The sequence below is a fragment of the Mesitornis unicolor genome, unplaced genomic scaffold (assembly GCF_000695765.1).
Source record: "Mesitornis unicolor isolate BGI_N332 unplaced genomic scaffold, ASM69576v1 scaffold15510, whole genome shotgun sequence".
Lineage (NCBI taxonomy): Eukaryota > Metazoa > Chordata > Aves > Mesitornithiformes > Mesitornithidae > Mesitornis > Mesitornis unicolor.
The window spans coordinates 61,991-82,279 of NW_010157730.1; the positions used below are offsets into that span (position 1 = coordinate 61,991).

Consider the following 20,289-nt stretch of genomic DNA (forward strand, 5'->3'; position numbering starts at 1 on the left):
GGTGAGTGAGAGAAGGAGAGGAGAGGAGAGGAGGTAGTGGGTTTCTTTGTTTTGTTGTTTCTCTGTTTGTTTTATAGTTTTGAGGGTTTTGGGGACTGTGTGCTTGTTTGGGGTTTTACCTCTTCTGGAGGAAGACATTGGATCTTTGGTGTTACACCATAAAATTTTGTAAGAGCTTCCTTTATGGCAGTCATCTGAAAAATTAAAAAGCTTATTTAAATTAGTAAGTCACTAGCACACAACAGCTCCACACTTGTTAAGTTCACAAAAACTTTTAGATAAAGCACAACCTTAAAGAAATATAAATTTTAAAAAAAAAATCATTTATTCTCTAGAAATTTCTTGACTCCTTTTGAAAAAAAAAGTACATGAACATGATTTCGTTTCATAAAAGATTGCCTCTTACCTGGTAATATGAACTGCTTGGCTTTATCCCAGCTTTCAGGAGACAACTGAAACAAAAATGAAACACTTGTCCATGGTTCCTGTATGCAATCCTAACTTCATAGCCATTAGGTAAACAGATAATCTTAGTAAGAACTTGGCAAGCATTACACCGATGGGGAGCAAGGGAAACCTGTGTTCCATCCTCTGCCAGGCCTTGGAAAGGGTCCCCTTTTCTGAAAGGCCACTTCCCATCGAACTTGGCACGGGAAGGAAGAACTCTCTCCCCTACCTTAATCTGAGGAGCTTGGAGAGTCGAGTCTTCAGATACAGCTAGAGCAATATTACTGTTATTTGCTGGACCATCAGAATGCTCCGTTGAGTACCAGCTAGGACATGCAGTTTAATTGCCTCCTCTCCCCCACCTTGAGCCATACCCCTGTGCTCTGGCCACTGGGAGGGGACAGAGGCAGACTTGTGAGGCTGCTGTAGGCACCCTCATGTTCTAACACAGGGAGCACTTGCTGAGGTGGAAGGCACACTGCACACTGGGAGAGGGATATGATGCACAGATCTGGACCAACATCCACATCAGGGCAGAAACATTTCCTAATGAATATGCTTTTGAAGAGGAATGGCTGTTCACATAAGAGAAACAAGTAACTCTCAAGAACCTCTAGTCTATATATGCTTTTCTTTAGATTCAGTCCTGAGGGAAGTCCACACTTCCAAGTTGATAACAAGACTCAGGACCCAATAGGTACCGAGTCCCTAAGTCCCAGCTGCTTCTGTAAGGAGTAGGAGTGTTCAGCATCTCACAGGACTTAATCCATGAATGCTGATAATGCTCAACCCTTCCAAGGTCAGATTCTGCAGAGGGGAGATTTAACCCAGTTGATGAAAGGTGTAGCTCTTTGTCATAGTCCTTTGACACTGGATATAAGGAGGCCAATATAGCAGATGATGTTCTGTCATCCTTACAGAAGCCAGCATGATGTCCTCTTTTTAATAATTTCCTTATTGGAAATAATCTTTTAATCACTAACACTATTTTTTCTCATTCAAGTATAAATGAAGTACAATGAGAATATTAGCAAACTTTATTCTTTTCAGTAAAGATTAATTTAATTATGTTCACTTTTACAACAGAGAATATGCTCTGAGCAATTAATTTCAACATGTTTCAGTCTCTGTTCTTTTTCAGTGTTATACATCGTGATATAGAGTCACATAATTGGTCACTGTGCCATCTGTAAAATGTTTTAGTCACACCATCACAGCTACTTAGGCAATTGACTTATCAGACATTAATAATTTTAACACTACATATGACATGCTGTTAAGCACTGTGTCTAGAAAAATCTGATTCAGTTTTACAAGGCACCTACAAAAAAAAGGAAGTGAGGTGAAAGACGTATTTCTTTTGTACGTATGCAAAGCAAGTAAGACTTTGTTAGGAGATTTCTTGGACAAGACACTGACAGAACATGAGCAGGATTTTTTTTTTAAGGTATGTTTCTAAATACAAAAGAACTTATTTCCTCTCTCAGATACTGTTGTCTTATACAGAGAGAGAATTCACGATCAACAAATCCAAGTCAAACATGCTCTCACCCATAGCAACCACTGACCATGAAAGGACTCTGGCCTAGCATTCACCAGCAGCCAGACCATGTACACACAGAACTCGGACAAGCCACAGCATTTCCGCCAAGATTTTGTATCTGGCATGGCCAGTGCTTTGGAACCATGAGGAGGAATCAACCCCTAGGGTAAACCAAGGGTGTCACATCGGAGCTGTATGAAAGGACAGCAGAGGGCCACCTGCAGCGACTGGACACTGCCCTTCAGGACATCCTCCATGCTGTTAACTCTCAGCTTTTCCCCAGGATGTTCTGCGCAATTTTGCCTGCAGCTTGTCCATTCCCCTGAGCAGAGGGGGTCTTTTCTATAAACAAGTATTTGGGCCTCAGTATGACTCAGAAGTTTGGTGGTTTTTATCACTACCTTTAGAAGTTTACAGGTAGTAAAAAATATAGCTGATACAAAACTTACTGGCTCACATTGTTTAAAATGATGCTGCAAAGAACGCTGCTGCCTTACCAGGCTCTGAAGTGACCAGACACATGCTTCTCAGAGTAGACAACCCTTCTTCTGAACTCCAGTACTAAAATTAACGTATGACAATCCTTGTTTCTGCTCTGCCATCAGATTTTTATGCTTCTTTTTCAGTCTAGAATTGAAACCTTTTGGAAAGTGCTTGAAATAAGAGGCAGACCATTAAGTTCACTTACATACCTGTTAAGATCAACATGCTGGTAGAGTTCTAAGGCTTTACCAAAGTATTTCTTCTGAGAGTTGAGGATCTGAAGTGTGGCTGCACAAGTGCCATGTTTGTCCCACTCATGTTTCCTATATGAGGAATGCAAAACTTACGTTTTAGAAAACATTATTTTCCAATATATGTGCTGCACAAGCTAGCCAATATACTTAAATATACTTAAACAAAAGGCTACGCGTGTAAAGTAGGATACTGCACTCAAAAAATACTGTATGCACAAAAAGCAAAACAAAGAAAGATCACTCCCACTATTTCAATTACAGGAACATCTATACATATTTTTAGCAGAATCATTTACTGTGAGATTTTGGACCAATGTATTACAAAGAGGTGTTCAGAGGTTAGAATGGTAAGAATTTGCCTAGAAAATTAATATTTCTAAACATTGTATATGTTTTAGTGGAGTGTTTTATGTTAGATGTACATTCAAAGCAGTAAAAACCTTACAGAACTGAAGACACTAACCCTTATTTTGGGTGGAAGGGTGAAACTGCACTAGTTGCTAAGACGAGAATGTTGCCTTAACTTTTACTTTGGCCTGCAGCAGTATTTTCATAGTCCTGCTCTCAAGTCTTGCTTCTATTCCACCATCCAGTCTTCTAATACCATGGAATGGCATGCAAAAGAAAGCAATTCTTGCAATTTTATGACAGACAAACTCAAATATGACAAAATATGGGGCAAAGCTCAAAATATATTTCTATCAGTTCTAAAGTCTATTGAAAGATTAAACAGTGCAATGTTTAATAAGACCACCTGCAAATTTGAGGATGGTTTATTTTCAAATTTTCAGACGCCACTTGTATTAAGTAACAATTCAGCAGATGTACACAGAAAGTTAGCTAATCACAAATTCCTGCCACTACCATAGCTTCCCTGATCTTATGGTGCCTTAAGAACCTCAAGGAAAAGCAGAGAAGCACAAGAACAACTATTATTCCCTTGAAAGCCTGTCTTTGAAGTGTCCATTCGTATTAAAAACTTCAGATTTTTTTCTTAAGAAATGAAAAAACGTTAAAAGAAGTTATGCTTGTACCTAGACAAATTTCTATACATCTTATGAACAGAGAATGAAGAAAGCACCTATGGCATCAAGAGATTTGAGGGAGGGGAAAAGATGAGTTACTGGAAGATTTTCACTGTATGTTCCCAAATTTAGCCTTGTCGAGAATTCTCATCTTGGCTGTAACATTCAAGTCAACTGCGTGGCAAGTGAATTGTTTTCTGGCTGGAGGAGGCCACTTAACATGGGACAAAGTGCAGATTTCCCCACAACAGATTTGAAATTACTGACAAGAAAAGGGACCACAGTTTTAAAGAAAATGGAAGCTCTTTTAGAGGTAAATTTAGCAAGAGATATTGAGCAGTTAGCTTGGACCAGAAGCAGACAATAGCAAATCCAAAGGACTACTGGAACAGCAGTAAGGTGGAGGCAAGGCTTTGCATGTAGGATGACAATTTTTCTTCATAGAATATATGCTTGCCCATGTGTAAAACCAACGGTAAAGTGTTGTGCCTGTCTTTTAAAGGCTTTCAGTAGTACTTTTACTTAGGTGTCCTGCTGTTTCCAGAAAGAAGGCAGAAATAGAGGGCCAAAGATCTGATGGTGCACAAGAAGCATATTATTGCTAACACGGAACTGCTATTGGAGTGGTTTGGTTCATGCTGCTCACAGGGCCCAGGAATGGGGCTGTGGGGATCCCAAGTGAAAATACACACAGCTACTCACAGGCATTGCCCATGCATCATCAGCTGCAGCAAGCTGCAGAATACACAGGGTTCCAAGTTTTTCAATCAGTCCCGAGAGCAACTTTAGAGTCACTAACAATTTCTCAAACTTTAGGATGACACTCTTGACAGTGTTATTTTATTCTGCAGCATAGCCACAGAAAAAAAAACAAAAACCAACAAACCAAACCAACAACAACCAAACAAAGCAGATATACTCCAACCACTCAGCACAGACATATGAAATTTCATCTTCCCCTCTTCCATTGAAATGGAAACTGGAGCAGCTAGGACATGAGGGATCTTCAGGTACCAGGGAATAACATAAAATAATTTCTTTAGAAACTGAAAGAATTAATGTCTCAGTGTTATTCACTGAGACACATTATCCTTCACCTAGACCACAATAAGACAAGATAAGTCTACTTGAGCCTTAGCTCACAGCTGGGTGGCATGTGAATACACAGCTGCCTGCATTCGTGAAGGCCACTCATCCTTCTGTACGTCTCATACCCATGAGCTAGGCAGTAGCACAAAGCACATATGCTAGCTGTCAAGAACTCCACTGAATATTTTTTCCTCCTTGTAGGACACAAGTACTTTTGCAGACACACAGGAGTGGGGCTTGCAGCACTAGACTGGGTTCCAGTATATAACTTGTCCTTCTCCACCACGTTCCCTATGGTGCTGCGAAGAATAAATGTTACACTTGTATACCTCAAAGCTAAGTCTTAGGGGAGCTGCAGAAATGCGAAGGAAAGAATTTGGTACAACTCAGCTGTGTGGAAAGGAAGCTAAATGTCAAAGAGATTTTGCTTCTGGTTATGTCCAAGGACAGAGCTCCCCCAAGCATTAAGTCAAGCAGATGTGACAGACAAAGTCAGGAGCATATCAGGTGGGTCCAAGGATTATAGAAATGACCCACCTCAAAGACTGGCTCATTATTAGGGTAGGAACAAAGGTCTGTAAAGCACAGCTGCAAGTGCTACCCACAAAATGTAGATGATTAGGCACATGGAGCTGTCCTATAGGCTAAACACTGATTCCTTCTTCTGTATCATATGTATAAACTGATCATTAAAAGAATTCTCATGGTCTAGAAATTTTTTGGACCAAATAAAAATTATTAACTACTACAAAAGGGATAATTTCAGTTAATAGATTTTGAGGTACAAAGCACACATAACCCTTTGTCCTGTATCAAGGCATTCTATCCTGTCCTATTCAAACTCTTGGGTGGCAATTGTCACAGCTTGTAAGATTGCAAGGTGAACAGAGATCTGCAATTGTCTTTACAGAAGCAACTGCAGCCATCCTAAAAATCACCAGGAAGATTCCTTACCTTCCCTTTTAAGCCAGGGCTATAGTTAGAGGTAAAGCCAGGATGAAACACACTACAAAATTATAGCAGTCTTGAAAAAAACCCTGATGTGATATGCTAAGATATTCTATATCCATTGTGCTTGTCACTGCTCATGCTCTTTACCCAATTGAGATGCCTTTAGTCTACAACAACGAAGATTGCGGTCACTTTCACTTTCAGATACTTACTTCTGCTCTATCAAGATTTTTATACTTTTCTTTTGAAGTACAGTATTTTAACTGGAGATGTACAACTGGATCTTACTGGCTTTCAGTTACAAGTATGCATTTAAAAACTCTGCAGTTAAAGCAGCCAATTACAGTGCACTTGTCACCTTACTGAAAAGGAGTGAATTACTCTGTCAATCAAAACAATAGTGACAGTGTTATAACCCGACTTTTGTACTGCTTTTAGGCTATTTTTAATTATATTTCCAGGTATTGAAATAAGTGCTACTTGCTAGCCTTGCACCGAAAGGGAAAAGGTTTTGATTGTATCTGTTCATACCTGCTGGCTACCACATATCTCTGTTACTAAATAAGCAGTGGTATGCACCTGTTTTTAAGAACAGGTAGGTGGTCAGGGCAGGGGAGGTGCTACATTTATCACACATTTTTCTTATTCTAATTCCAGGAACAATTTAAGGTGGCATAAACTTGTGGACCACAGAAAGAAGTCTTCAAGTCTTCCCTGGCACAGTACAAGAACAGGAGCGGAGGGAGGAAAAAGTGAGACCAGCACTTTGGACAGTTACAAGTTTAGGTTGCCATAAGACACTTGTGGAACCAGTTTAAGACTCTGAGGACAAGTGTCTCCCGTAGAGAAAGGGCAAGACTAAAAGAGATGCACACACCCTTTAAAGCTTTTCCCTAGTGACACAAGGGGAAAACAGTCATCCTATCCAATGGAAAACTTATAGGTACTTATAGTTGAAATGGCTTTAAAAGCTACTGCCTCTAGCTATGTGTTCTGCTTCTTATCTGATGCTACCTCTTTCAGTGTAGATCTGGAAGAACAAATTGCCTATCCATACCTTGGCTGATGCAGCTCATGGCTCAGCAAATTAACTTGGAAGGCCACTGATTTTAGTTTAAAATAATGCAATCAAACTGAATGAAGCCTGTGCAAACTCAAATACCACCTTTGGTTCAAGTGTCTGATTATTCAGAAGCGAAGCGAAACATGGAGAAGTAGTAAAACAGCACTGTTGTCAGTGGAGATCAGAATCTTCTACCTTCCCATGAGCCAAGTAGGCTGATCTATAAATAAACTCCCAGATCTGATTTTCAACTGCTAGGAAAATAAGTAAAAAGAGACAAATCTGTAAAGAAGTGGCTAGGATGATCCAACGCATCCTATTTTTCAATTTCTTCCTCTGTGAGGAAGCGCAGAAGGAAAGATCTTCTATGACCAGCAACACAGTGAAACGAGCTAGGAAAAGAGGCCGAGAAGCTGCTCTTGCAGCCAGCTGTGTCATCCCAGGTGTGCTACTGCTACTCAGATTTAATGTGTCAACAGCAGCTGCTTCTCCTCCCTGGGGTCAAAGGGAGAAAACACATTCTCTTTCACCAAGTTTCATTTCTACAAAACCTCTGCCATGACCCTCTCTTAAACAGCTGCATTTTGCCAGTGCTCTTACAAGACAACATATTTGTTTTGTAAATGAGACTGACACAACACACTGCTTTCAGTGAACTTATGGACACTGCTTCTCATGCGCAACATCTCACCTAAAGGAATACTAAGTCAGATTTTTTAATAAAATAATATCCAAAATACTTTTTAGGCTTTTTGTACTCACCAGAACTGAGTGCGATTCAGAGACGAATGAAGCACATCAGGCCAATAGCGTCTCATGTCTGACATTAGATCCTAAAAATATCACAATAATTAAATGCACCTACGGTGTTGAAAAGCTATTTTTCACACAATTTACATTGATACATTTCCTAGAACTGAAGCCTCATCCTTCAACACCCTCAACTGAAACATTACTTGCAGAAAAAGAAAAGGTCTTTTTCCCCAATATTGTGAAAATGCAGTTGTTGGAAGTAACAGGTAGGTAGAGCTGTCCTAATATCTGAATGTACTAATACCAACATATTGCATTTCTTGGCTCAAGCCTCCTATCCCCATTTACAACACATTTGAATGAAATATGGAAAAAATTTTAATTAAAAAAAAGAGCAAAAACCGACTAATGCCCTGGGAGAAAACACACAGAAAAATGTACTCTGAGCTCCTCCATTTTCTGTGTTCTGGCTTTACAGAAGAAAATGGAAGACAGACATGGACTAACTATAACCTATTTTTCACAGGTACTTTTTGACACTGCAGACCCACCGCCTGCATTCTCTAGTTTTTTTTAAAGAGGATGTGGCTGAGGAAGTCAAACCACATATCTACAAAATGAAGTAGAAACAGCTGCTAACGATCTCAAGCACTGCAAGTTCAAGTAGTACCAGAAGCACCTAATGAATTTGTGGAGTTCTTGAAAGAACATACCTCTCCGCAAACAATAAGAGTGCCACATTATAAGCTACAGATTTTGTACGCAGGATGTGCAAAAGTAATTGGACTGAGCTCTACTTGGTATGACTGGTTTTGTTTTAAATAAATACCTTAATCTCGGTGACGTTGAAATGCCACGTCCTATTACAATCTTCGGTTTTGTCAGGCCTAGGGAAGCAAAACAAAAATAAAAAAAAAAGATGACTCCTAATTCACTAATGGTAGCCAACAGCATTCTATTCTGTATCATTAGCCTGAATCTTAAATATGCAAGATTATAGCTAGAGATTTCATTTTAAAATGCAAGTAATCCATCAGCTTCTACAGTGTTTTAGAATTAAAAATTCAATACATTAATTATGGTCACGCAGAGGTTCTTCATTAGGCCCTCCAGTTCCTCTCACTCTTGTAAAAGACATATGGGGAAGTAAATTATATGGAAGGTCTTGCACCTCATGTCACTAATGACACTGACCTCCTCAAGCACTGCACCAAGTGATGATTCTGCAAGTGTCACCAAGACACTCACTGGAAACTAAGACATAATGCTATCCACCTTTTCAGGATGCATAGCTTAACAGACTCCTGTATTGAATTTTTCCCTGTATTCGCCAAGAAAAGCTTTGAATCGCTGTCACTGGCACCAATTCCAATGAGTTGATTCCTTTGAAACAAGTTAAGTTTTCCTGTGCTTTCGCAATATTTGTGCTAAGATGCTTAAAGCCACAAGCAGTCACGAGATATTAACAAATTCTGTGTACTCAGAGAGAGAAAAAAAAAGAAGGGAAACTCTACTTCCCTTCTCTGTTTGAGAACATTACTGATCTTATAAGGAGATCTATAAATAAAATGGTCATGTGGCAAGAGGTTTTCAGGAGCTCAGCAAGTCATGAGATACAGAAGTGCATTTCAGTTTTATATCAAACCATAGCATTTGTTTACCAACATAATTACAGCTTTTGTTTCAAGAAATCATAAAACCATATACATTAAGCCCTTAAAAAAACCGCACTAAACATCACAGTACAAAACTTGATTTTTCTTTCCAGGCTGAAATAAAAACACTGTATGATCATACCACAGTCCATGGATTGTCCAATACTCTGGAGGGTCTTGACAATCATTAGCACTCATCTGGGGAAAAAAAACCAAACCAACAAGTAGAATATTTTTATATGTGTCCAGGGTTAAAGCTTGAGAATTGAAAATAAAAGCTCATTCACTGGTGGTCCAAGGCTCCAGTGAGACATGAGAACTTTTGCTTGCCCGAATCAGGAACTACTCAACTCCAGTTACTTGAAGGTGTCGTGGATTGCACCACTTAGCAGAGACCAACTGGCATTAAAATTCTGAAGCAGATCAAGTGAATATCAGGCGGCATCCTGAACAGGCAGTGTAAAAAGAAGACAATGCACAACGAATGGAGCTAAAATCTGCATTTATCATAATCCAAGTAGCAGTTCTCTATATTTTTCTCATCATCAGACCTTTTCAAGAAGTACAGAGCTATCAAAATAAAAACTATCAAAATAAATTATAATATTAGATAAGTACACAACGACTTTAAGCATCCAGGAATAGTTTTGCTGTTGTATTAAAAGAGGAAAATACAAAAAAGATAGGAAATAGGTTGCTTACTCCAAGTAAAATGGTTAGAAAATATATTTTTAAAATATTTTCACTTGAGGGACAAGGGAGGGAAAAGGAAATAATATATACATTCCTACAAAAAAAAGTCTCCAGTCAAAACTTTTGATAATGCAGGAGAAACAGCCTACACATTAATGACTGTTTAGAGCATAGTACATATTCCTGAACAAAACAAACCAAAACAAATTCATGTTCACACATCACAGAATATTATTACTGATTATTCCCTGATTATTCTGCTTAGTAATTATACCTCTTTTTAGTAAACACTTTTCGTCACTAAATAACAACCTCCTCAGACTTCTCCCCCTCCCCCCCCCACCCGTAATAATAGCTTTCCTTTTCAGCCCTGCATTCTGGCTTAATTATGCCACAATGCCTTTTATGTGATGCCAGAGCAAGAGCTGAGTGTAGACAAGAGCAGAAAGAGGCCTGTAATCTCACTAATTGCCTTCACATGCCACAGGCCAGTGGCAGTAAAACTGCAAGCTCTGCAAGCCATTCTTGTTCTGTAAACATTTCCTTACCCTCCTCTCTTGCCATCAGTAATAGAAGCAATTCAACCCAGCAGCAGTTTTTTTCCTGCAAGGAATATTTTCAACAAACGCACACTGAATAGGCCAAAACAATATAGCTCCTGTCATGACACAAGATTTGTGGAGCTGAAAGAGTTGGGCTATCTAGCCCAAAATACAGTAAATTAATAGCCAGCAGCTAAGGCACCATCCCCTGAAAAACAACCTGACAGCTAACCAGCTTGCTCAACTAAGGGTGGTAACAAGAACAGTGCAACTGTGCTCCTTATCCAATCTTTAACCGCAGCTCTCAGACACGCTGAAAGAAAGCTCAGATTATTTCAAATTTGGAATCAGTTCTCCCTTGTCACGGCAATCAATTTATTAGCAGTTTGTTCGACACATTTAATCAGGCTTTTGGTGTTACATTGTGTGCTGGCAGAATTGTGAGGTCAATGCAACCTACAACATATTAGTTCACACTTTGCATATTTTGGACAGCTTCATTCATCCTCCTTTTTAATTCTAGCCATAGTATTTTTCCAATGTTCATTTTAAATCAATATCATAAAATGAGCAGACGTTAGTCTGAGTCAGTCTTACTGCTTACCATATACTGATTGCTGAAGGACTAATTAAACCTCAGACAACTGTTGACTTGAAACAGCCACAACTAAGTATTTTCAAGTAGGCATTGGACCCCAGAAAGCCTTCTGTATCTAGATTAATTTGAAAAAGAAAAAAAACCCAACACAAACCAACACTGTTTTTCCTGTTTTAAAGCAATCTGATACTCCAACCAATCCGAATTACCCATACACAATCTGAGAAAAATGCCGGTGAGCCTTTACAGCACCCACTATACTGAAAGGGAATGCTGCAGCAGAGATTAGCCTATTTGTCATGGAAGACATCGGACAAACAGGGGCTGCTAGAAGTGCGGGAGCTCCTTTCATCTCTGACATGCCAAAAAGTGAAACCCTATCAGACTGTCACAGAAGTGTTACCTGTAGAGCTCCCCAAGTTACAAATCCCTTGGTACAGTAGTTTGTACATAGGAGGGGGTAGTGCTACAGGATCACACGCACATACCATAAGTTTTAATAAAAAGGCAGCTTCTGGTAAGTGAAATATTTAATCCTTCTCCCCCTTTCAACCACTTCGTTTAAGTAGACCATCTGTTTAATTAAGATTAATTTTAAGTGCTATTTTGTAATGAAACATCACAACTGCTAAGAAAAAGATTTGCTTTTAAAACTGTGGAGTTCACCTCTTAAATTTCTCTCCCCTAAACAGCCTCTAATTATTCCTCTTCCTCCTTCCCCTGACTGCATGATGTTAAACCAACCAATGAATGAGCCAGTCTTACAAGGTTGCTGAAAAAAAAAATTGGGAGGAGCAAAATAAACAAATTTACTTCTCGTTGAACACCTCTCCAGCATGAGTTGATAGGCTAAAATCTCTTATGTGCTTTTTCTTACAGATTGTTTAATTTGGAGGAGGCTGAGGGGAGACCTTAATGGCAGGCAGATTGGACTGGATGATCTTTAAGGTCCCTTCCAACCCAAACCATTCTATGATTCTATATGGTACTGGAAATTCTAATCGCATGATAAGGAAGCACATCTCTCTTCCTCCTCCACCCTTTCACTGCAGCAGTCAGTAGTTAAGTCCAGGAGTTATTACTGCTTCCATGATACTCACTGTTGTATTTTAATATGTTAGTTTAGAAGATGTGATTTCAAAACATTTACTTTCCAGTTTAATTGTGCTGATCACATTCAGTATTAAAAAGCACCAGCTGAACACACACAGTTTAAAGCACATGAAGAGCTGGGAGACGTGTATTCTAAATTTCTAGTACACTCAACTGTGCCCACTAAATTTAAAAAAAAAAGATCTTTCAGGCCTTCAAAGCCTGAAAAACTTTTTGAACATAGCTATGCAAAACAGGTAGCAATTAAGATGCGGGTCATCCACACACTTGTCAAGAACACAGTATGTAGCAAAGTAGTCTATAATCAGGTTCCTTTATATAGGAAGCATAAACTAAGTACTTGCATAAAGTAGTGTCTCAAATGGTTTTTATATAAATGATACAATGAGTTTTGCAGTTTCCTTCACCTAGCTATTTTTCTTTTCAACATCATGTCAACAGTTTTAAACTGAAGAATGAAATTAAAAATATTTCCTCCCTTAAATAAAATAGCAATCATCTATAACTACACGGAACATGCAGAAGAATCTGTGTGCTTAAAAAAACCCCATAGCTAAATTTGGGAAGTCCCCTTATATTAGCATTAGCAAAAAGTAAGCTGCTACAGGAATACGGTTGGGATTCTGTTTCTCCACATGACTCAATAATTGCAAACTGCGCAAAAGGTCAGTTAACATGATTTTAATTTCACTTTTTCTTCACTTCTTTGGAATGCTTCTGTCTACCTTTTACTACAAGAAATCATAACTGTAAGAAAGCCTATGTTTTCTGACATTTAATATCTTCAATTATGCATTACAATTTCACTGTAGTTTATAAAGGTTATTTGTCAATTTACCAATAGCGCTGCCCTGGAATCAAGAGTAGTGGCCAGCATGATTATATAGTGGGAAAAGTGGTTGGTAGGGTTTTCTGTTTGATTGGTTTGTAGGGGTTTTTTTGGTTTGTTTTCTATTTTTTAATTGTTTCCATCTCATTCATGAAAGCAGGGGTTTGCACTGCTACTGATTCTGAACATCCACCCTGTGCCAAGCACTACAAACTCCTAACACCAATAACTCTTCTTGAAGTCAGAAACAGTGATGTTTACTCAACAGATAACCAGATAAAAGTTGCAAATCAAATCAAATCTGCCCTTATTTCTGCTCAAAACCAGGCAAACAAACAAAAAATGGAACAGTGGCCACTCCTTGGTCTCAGTCATGAACATCTGAGTTTTGTTATTGACACTTCCCCTCCACATATAACCAATGTAAAGTACACCTACTTCTCCTCAAACATTTAGGCAGTATGTGACTTTTGCTGCTACTGCTCTTATACATATTTCCAGAAATAGGAATGAGAAATTTAAAAAGCACCTAAAGCACAAAAAATTCCTGTAATATTGTAATAAATACACCATAGTCTCCCAGAGTTGGAACCTTTTTGGCTCCAGAGATATTTCCCCAAAACTGAAGCTTCTCTGTTATCCACAGGTTCTTCATTCTTCAGAGGCACCTGCCATAATAATTTTATAGCTCTCTTTTTCCTGACTGTATTTGATGACATCATTAAAACGCTGGAGCCAACATTACAGAGCTAAAGCTTGTCGTGCAGCAGACAGTCCAAGTACTCATCTGCTACCTTCAGTCAGACTAGGCAGGCAAGTCTCCTCACAGTCTAGTGAGGATTAATCTAGGATTAAGTTTATAACTAACAAGACATCACAAAATATATAACAAGCATCTAAGGCTTAGTGTACAGTATGTCTTATATTGATTGCTGTATCTGTAACATACCACAATCCCATCTTGTTTACTGCTACACTGGAGTACAGGGAAAGTATCAAAAGTTGCACCAAGATGAGCAAAAGCCTTTATAAAGATATAAGGGCATAAACAAGATTAAATGCTTGATGAGCTTTGTTTATTATTTTTTCAAACATTTATTGTCCAAGGCTACTTTTGCCAGGATAAGAGAGAACACAAAAATCTCACCTTACATACAGTCACTGGCCAATGATGAGCAAGATACAGCTTTTTCCAGGTATGAGGGTGGTTGTCACTAGAGAAAGACAGGCAATTATTTTCTTCTTCCTCAAGCATTTTAAAAACAGCAACACCTTCAACCAGCAGCACAACGCTTACTAGTATAACACATTGATTTTAGAGCTGGTTGTCATTTATAGCTTCTATCATAGTATTTGAGAATAATTACAGAAGGACCAAACTAACAAATCACATAGAAACAACACATTTAGAAACCTGCTAAAACCCCACATTGTTAAACAAATTAAACTCCTGGCATCTTATCTCCATATGCTTTCCATTTCTTAAATATGGAAGAAACATATTTTATACTTGGGAGAGTGCTTACTGGCAAGCTTTTACAACAACAATTTAAAAAATAATTAAAATATATCTTTGTTTAGGATATTAAGAATCGTCTAATTCTTCTTGATAGGTATATGAGCTGAAAAGAAAGTTTACAACATTGTAATCATAATTACTCTTCTAAAAAAGAAAGACTACAAACAACCACAAATGATGTAGTTGACACCACAGGAGATGCAATTTGATCTTGCAAGTGTCTCCAACCTTTCAGATTTAAAAAAAAAAAATCAGAATAAAAAGTCAAATAAGAACCATAAATCTCAAAAACGCTGACTTCATAATTTCACAGGCATCTAACACAAAAACTACATTTTTAAAGTGTTTACTATAAATTAAGTAATTTTAAAACATTTAATAAATAATCGAACTATGACACAGTCTAAAGGTTACCGAGGGAAGAGCTAAAGAAAAAATATCCCATATTTCACAAAAGCACCTGTGTTTCACAGTCTCTTAGAATAAAGAGATCTATAACTCACAAATGCATCAGTACTACCTTATACCTACGTAGAGAGAAAAAAAAAAAGGCAAAAAAAAGCTTAAAAATGTTGTTCAAAAAGTGTAAGATGCTTATATCATGTCTTTGCCACTTCTACAGAGGCATTTTCCAACAGTTTGCAGCAGACCTATTCTGGATAAACTAGAAGCAGATTAAAAACCTGTTGCTTCAGACACTACAGTAGATATATTTAGCTATTAAGCAACCGCACTAAGCAATTAAATAGAACAGCAAATGGGAAAGCCTAATGAACAAAAACAGAACTGTAAATTATTCAAACTGACAGCACTATATGCGGCACTGTCAAAATAAATCATTATTCTCTGGAAGCTAATAGCCACATGTCCTTTGTTACTGCTTGACAAAGGTTATTAAAAAAATTTATAAGAAAGCTAATTCTTCTCAACCTGAGGAAGTAGGGATGCTCCCATGTTACATAACTTCTCAATTTTTTCCTCTGGTTTTGCTAGTTTGCAATGGCCACATGTTCTCTCAAGCATTCACATGTATCTGTGGTTTTTTAAATAATTTAGCAGAATACCTCTGGAACAAATCGGGCATAGCCACAATGAAAACCATTAACACATCTAACCGGCCTTTACTGCTGCTGTGGAAATCTGAATAAAAGAATTCCCCAATCCTGTAGAGCAGTTCATTTCCTTGCTTAAAAAAATCCTTGCTTAGAAAAATACCACCTTTCATCTGTATTTGAAATAGCAGCTGAACTTCTCCTACAACAATGCCAAAGTAAGTTCTCCTAGGACACACTTTTTGGCTAAGGATAAGTCAGAAAATTTTGGTTATTAAATAAAGCAAGTTTTAGAAACTTAAGCTCAGAACTGGAATCCAAGGAAAGCCATTTTTAGTACCTATTCAGCTTCAGGGATATGACCGTTGTTTTTTTTTTTCCCAAGTTATCCTGCCCTGTGCCATTCGGCACTGTGCCTCCAGAGCTGCTTCTGCCACCAAGATGGCCAAGCCATAGCCCAAGTCCTGGGGATCTGAGAAACCTCAGCAGAGTGTCTAAACTACCAACCAGCTGCAATGTGGCCTTTATATGATGTTCAACGTTGACCTGAGCCCCCTTAACCACCCTCTTGCCACAACACTGAAAGGAAGAAGAAACATTTAATTCCTAATATAATACAGCAAGAATTTGTGCCTTTACCACTGAAGGGTGTGGTTTAGGGTATGGTTACCCCATGACCCATTATTATTCAAGCCCAGATTTTGCCAAGTGCAACCACCACCAAAAGGCTGCATGGCACTGATCCAGCCCCAGCTGGAATGTTGTAAGAAAAGGAATTTAAAATTCTTGGAACTGAGAAAACAGACAGGAAAAAAAGGTATAAAAAGGTATACAGTGTAACAGTTGGTACAATCCATGCCATAGGGGCGATTCCAGTTTTTTGTTATAGGTTTCTGAATTATTTTTTATTTTTGTCATGACTATACCACAAGTCAAAATAATTCATTTAAAGCCAGATTGCCAAGTTTTATGTGTAATGAATGTAATTTAAGTTTCCTTCTTTTTTCATGCTGACACATTAATGTAAAGCTTTTCTTAGGCATGATCTCTACTCCCCTGGTTAATGTAGATGTCTCATTTTACTACTCACCTAAGGGAAGAGTAACAGATCAAAAATACTATATAATAAAATAAGAAAATGTACACTCATTATAAGTCAAACTATTATGTTCTGCACTTAAGAAAAAACTGTCAGAGATTTCATTTTAAAGCATGACTTACCCTTGAGAGAATGTATCTGAAGTACACCAACAACATAATGCCATAAAAAACCAACCCAGAATCCAATAGTGCAGCTTCACAGGCTTCATTCTGTTAATGAAATAGCTGTAAAAATATGTTAAAAGAAGAAATCTGTTATTTATCCAGTGTACTAAATTGCAAGAGTTAAAATGCAGAAACACAGCTCTCTCAAAACCAGCAGCTAATATCAACTCTAGACTAGATTTACAACCATGGGTAAAATGAGGATCTCTTTCAAGGTTGTGACTGATTCCCCAGCTTGTATGCATGCTAATTTTCATAAACTAAAGTCGTCAAGGGTGAGACCACCGTTTCCTTTTGGTTTTTCACTTGCACGCAGTCCCAAATAGAGCCGCTCTCCCACAAATGAGATATATAAATCTTCTATGCAACCATACTTCACATACTGTAAGCTGACTACAAGTAGAGTCTTAAATGCCCAAAGTGATTCATTAAAGAAGTTTGAACTTAACATCGAATATTCATGTTGGATTCGTCAAGGCTGATACTGGAAACTCACTTGAAGTATGTCCCAGGATGTAATTCTCTCTAAATGCCAGTTGACTACTAAACTGATGTTAGAAAATCGCTGCTAAAACCAGGTTGGTTTCTGTTCTTGTTATAAACCTAAGGCAGTCTCTACAAAACCATGCACGGTCTGCCTGCTACCTCGTGAACCCTAGAAATCAAGAGATGGTAAAAAAAGCAAATCAACTTAACTTTCAACAACAGAAGGATTTTCACTTGGCACAGGTCAAAAAATCCCAGCTGCCTCCTGCATCCGCCAGACATATCACACCATTTCAAATGCTACCTCCTATATGCCAAAAATAGATGTACATCCATGTATTTACATGCAATTACTAACATCTCAGCAAACCTACTTTCCAACTTTCTCATTTTGAGAGCCCTAAAAAAAGCACTACAAGAAGAGACACTGCATGTAACCTATGCGCCTCTTCTAAGATCACTCACTACACAAGTCATACCCTTTTTTCTATAGAGGTTTTAAAATTAATCCTTTCTTGTAACAGTCAAATAAAGTCTGTTTTGACAACAGTAAAGACACTGCTGATTCAGCCATTAAAGGTAACTTTGGGAAATTCACTGTAATTCTGATCCATGGCTCATTGTAAACAAGGACTATTTTCCCACCATTATCACATGGCTCTGGACTCAGCCTGCAGCCCCCTCGGAAGCCCTACCCCACAGTTCTGCAAACGCCATGGCAAGTGACTCATGGGGGAGGCTGTCTCCCAGCTTGCAAAATGTGTCAAGATTTCAAAACTGGTGAAGGGTTTGGGCAACAAGTGCAACAGTTTACCAGCTAGATTTATCACAAGGTTCTGCTACATTATGAAGAAACTACATCCTTTAAGATATTAATCTATTTCATATGTTTAAAGTCTCTCTAATTCAGAAACAGCTTGGCCTAATAGAAGATATTACTAAATAAATATTAGTTGGCAACTGTTAATATTCTGATCTAGTTTCTTAATCTTAAAAAAGACCTGAAGGATTTTCACTCACCAGGCAAGACAAGCACGAAAAATTTCAAATAGTTTGGAATGTGTTACTTGTATATAAAAGCAATCAATTTGTAGAACTAATCTTTACCAAAGGCCAGCTAAAGCAAGACATACATCTTGTATTAAAGAAACAGGCATATTCACATGATGTACCAAAAAAACACAAATAAGTAAATAACAGCCGGGTATCCAATTTCCCCAAAGAGTTCTACATTTAAAGTGATCTCAAGTCTCATTACTTGAACAGTAGGAATTAATAATGCAAGATTCAGCCTTACAGACCTGTTTATGATTTAATCTACTGTTATTTTCAACTGATAACCAACCAAGCAAGAGTATTTTTCTGCATGATAAACTATCTGCCCCCAAAAAGTACTGAGAGATGTAAGGAGTCTTTATGTAAGATTCTGCCCTACCTATAAAAAGCACATTCTTCAGAGAGTAGAAAGTACCCCTTAGAAGACATTAATGTTACACACGATCACTCAATTTTACTACAGGTAAAAATTCTATGGAATAAGAATAGCTTTGGGATAACTCTTGGTTTCCCATACCTAGATATGAATGCACAGCATGTGTGTGTGTTAGTAACCTAATAGGACAAAGTCACTTTCAGCTGTGTTAGCACTGTTCAGTGGTGGTATCAATATTACCTGCCCAGGCTTATCAAGGACAAAGGAGAATCTGTAACAAATAGTGATGAAATCCTTCTTTAACACATTTACTATTGTTTGAATTCAGCCAGCCAGTTACAAGACTGTATGACAGAAGCATTAATCTAATTTATAACAACGCTTGTAGCTACGAACTAGTTTTACCTCCACAGCCCTCCCCCAGTTCCCCACTCATCCCAAGCCCGGGTGCTGGCCTAAGTAACTACAGAAAGCACTGTAAAGATTTTTCAGATGCAATACTCACATGCTCTGACAAACAAAGCTTTTTAGCAGAACTTTCTCACTACTCTTCTCACAAAGTGCAACTAAAAGCAGAACAGGCACAGCTGCGGTTTCAGGGTGAGCCTGGCAGGAGTTCAGTATCACGCTCAGCCCTTTGACTGGCTTCTTGGGGAAGCCTTCAGAAAGGTGGCACACCTCGCTTTCCTCGCACACAAACTAACACACTGCTCTACTTTTAGTACAGTGTTGCAAGATGTAACTTCCTGACACCATAAACTGCTTGCTCCAGATAAACAGTCATCACATTTTATTGCAAAGGTGCCTTCATAAGGAACGCACAACAGCAGAGAACCCGAAGTGGGACGCCTACAAGTGCCAGGAGGATGCCAAAGCTGGTGACAAGTGGACATAGCACAGCTATAAACAGTTTTCCAGACTCTGGGAAATGCTGCAATTTCTTTGGCTGACTTTCGATTTGCTTCGTAATGAATTTAATGCCTAAGAAATGAAACCTGATACGATTTGCGTTCTTACCAGTCCTGCAAATCCCACCTAACGGTGCAAGTCTGTCACCTCGCTGAAGGCGAGGCAAAGCAGCTCACAGAGGCACAGCTCGGGCAGGCCGAACGCCATCTGCCTCCGGCGCGGCCGCTGCCATCGCAGCGCAGCCACCCGCGGGTCAAGGGGCGGGACGAGGGAGCAGGAGGGACGCCGCAGCAGAGAGGCTTTCAGACACCAGACCTCACCTCTGTCTACCGCTGCCCGGGGCTCGCCGGCACGTATTACCTTTCGCTCGCTCCCCCGCGGCCCGGACCTCTCTCCAAAGCCGGGGCTAGCGCCGCACACAGACGAACTCCTGGTACGGCAGACCTCGCACAGACTCCGCCTCGGAGGAGGCTGCGGGCGGGAAGGAGGAAGGGAGCAGCGCTGTGGCCCCGCCGTCTTCCACCGCCCCGCGGGGCAGGTGCGGCCCCTCCGCAAGGCCGCACGGGGCTGACGTCGCCTCTCGCCGG

The 20,289-nt window shown here is 39.1% G+C and overlaps 1 protein-coding gene across 1 annotated transcript in view; it reads right to left on the reverse strand.

The window, feature by feature from the left end:
- Positions 1–16,919, reverse strand: part of RNASET2 (ribonuclease T2) — a 19,572-nt gene extending 2,653 nt beyond the window's left edge. Inside the window, exons 1-8 of the mRNA XM_010181204.1 lie at positions 16,831–16,919; positions 14,186–14,252; positions 9,406–9,461; positions 8,438–8,495; positions 7,618–7,688; positions 2,683–2,796; positions 407–452; positions 120–194 (exon numbers count right to left, since the gene is read on the reverse strand). Of these exons, the coding sequence (XP_010179506.1) occupies positions 120–194; positions 407–452; positions 2,683–2,796; positions 7,618–7,688; positions 8,438–8,495; positions 9,406–9,461; positions 14,186–14,252; positions 16,831–16,919 (576 nt within the window). The remainder of the gene's footprint in view (positions 1–119; positions 195–406; positions 453–2,682; positions 2,797–7,617; positions 7,689–8,437; positions 8,496–9,405; positions 9,462–14,185; positions 14,253–16,830) is intronic.
- Positions 16,920–20,289: the final 3,370 nt, after the last annotated feature.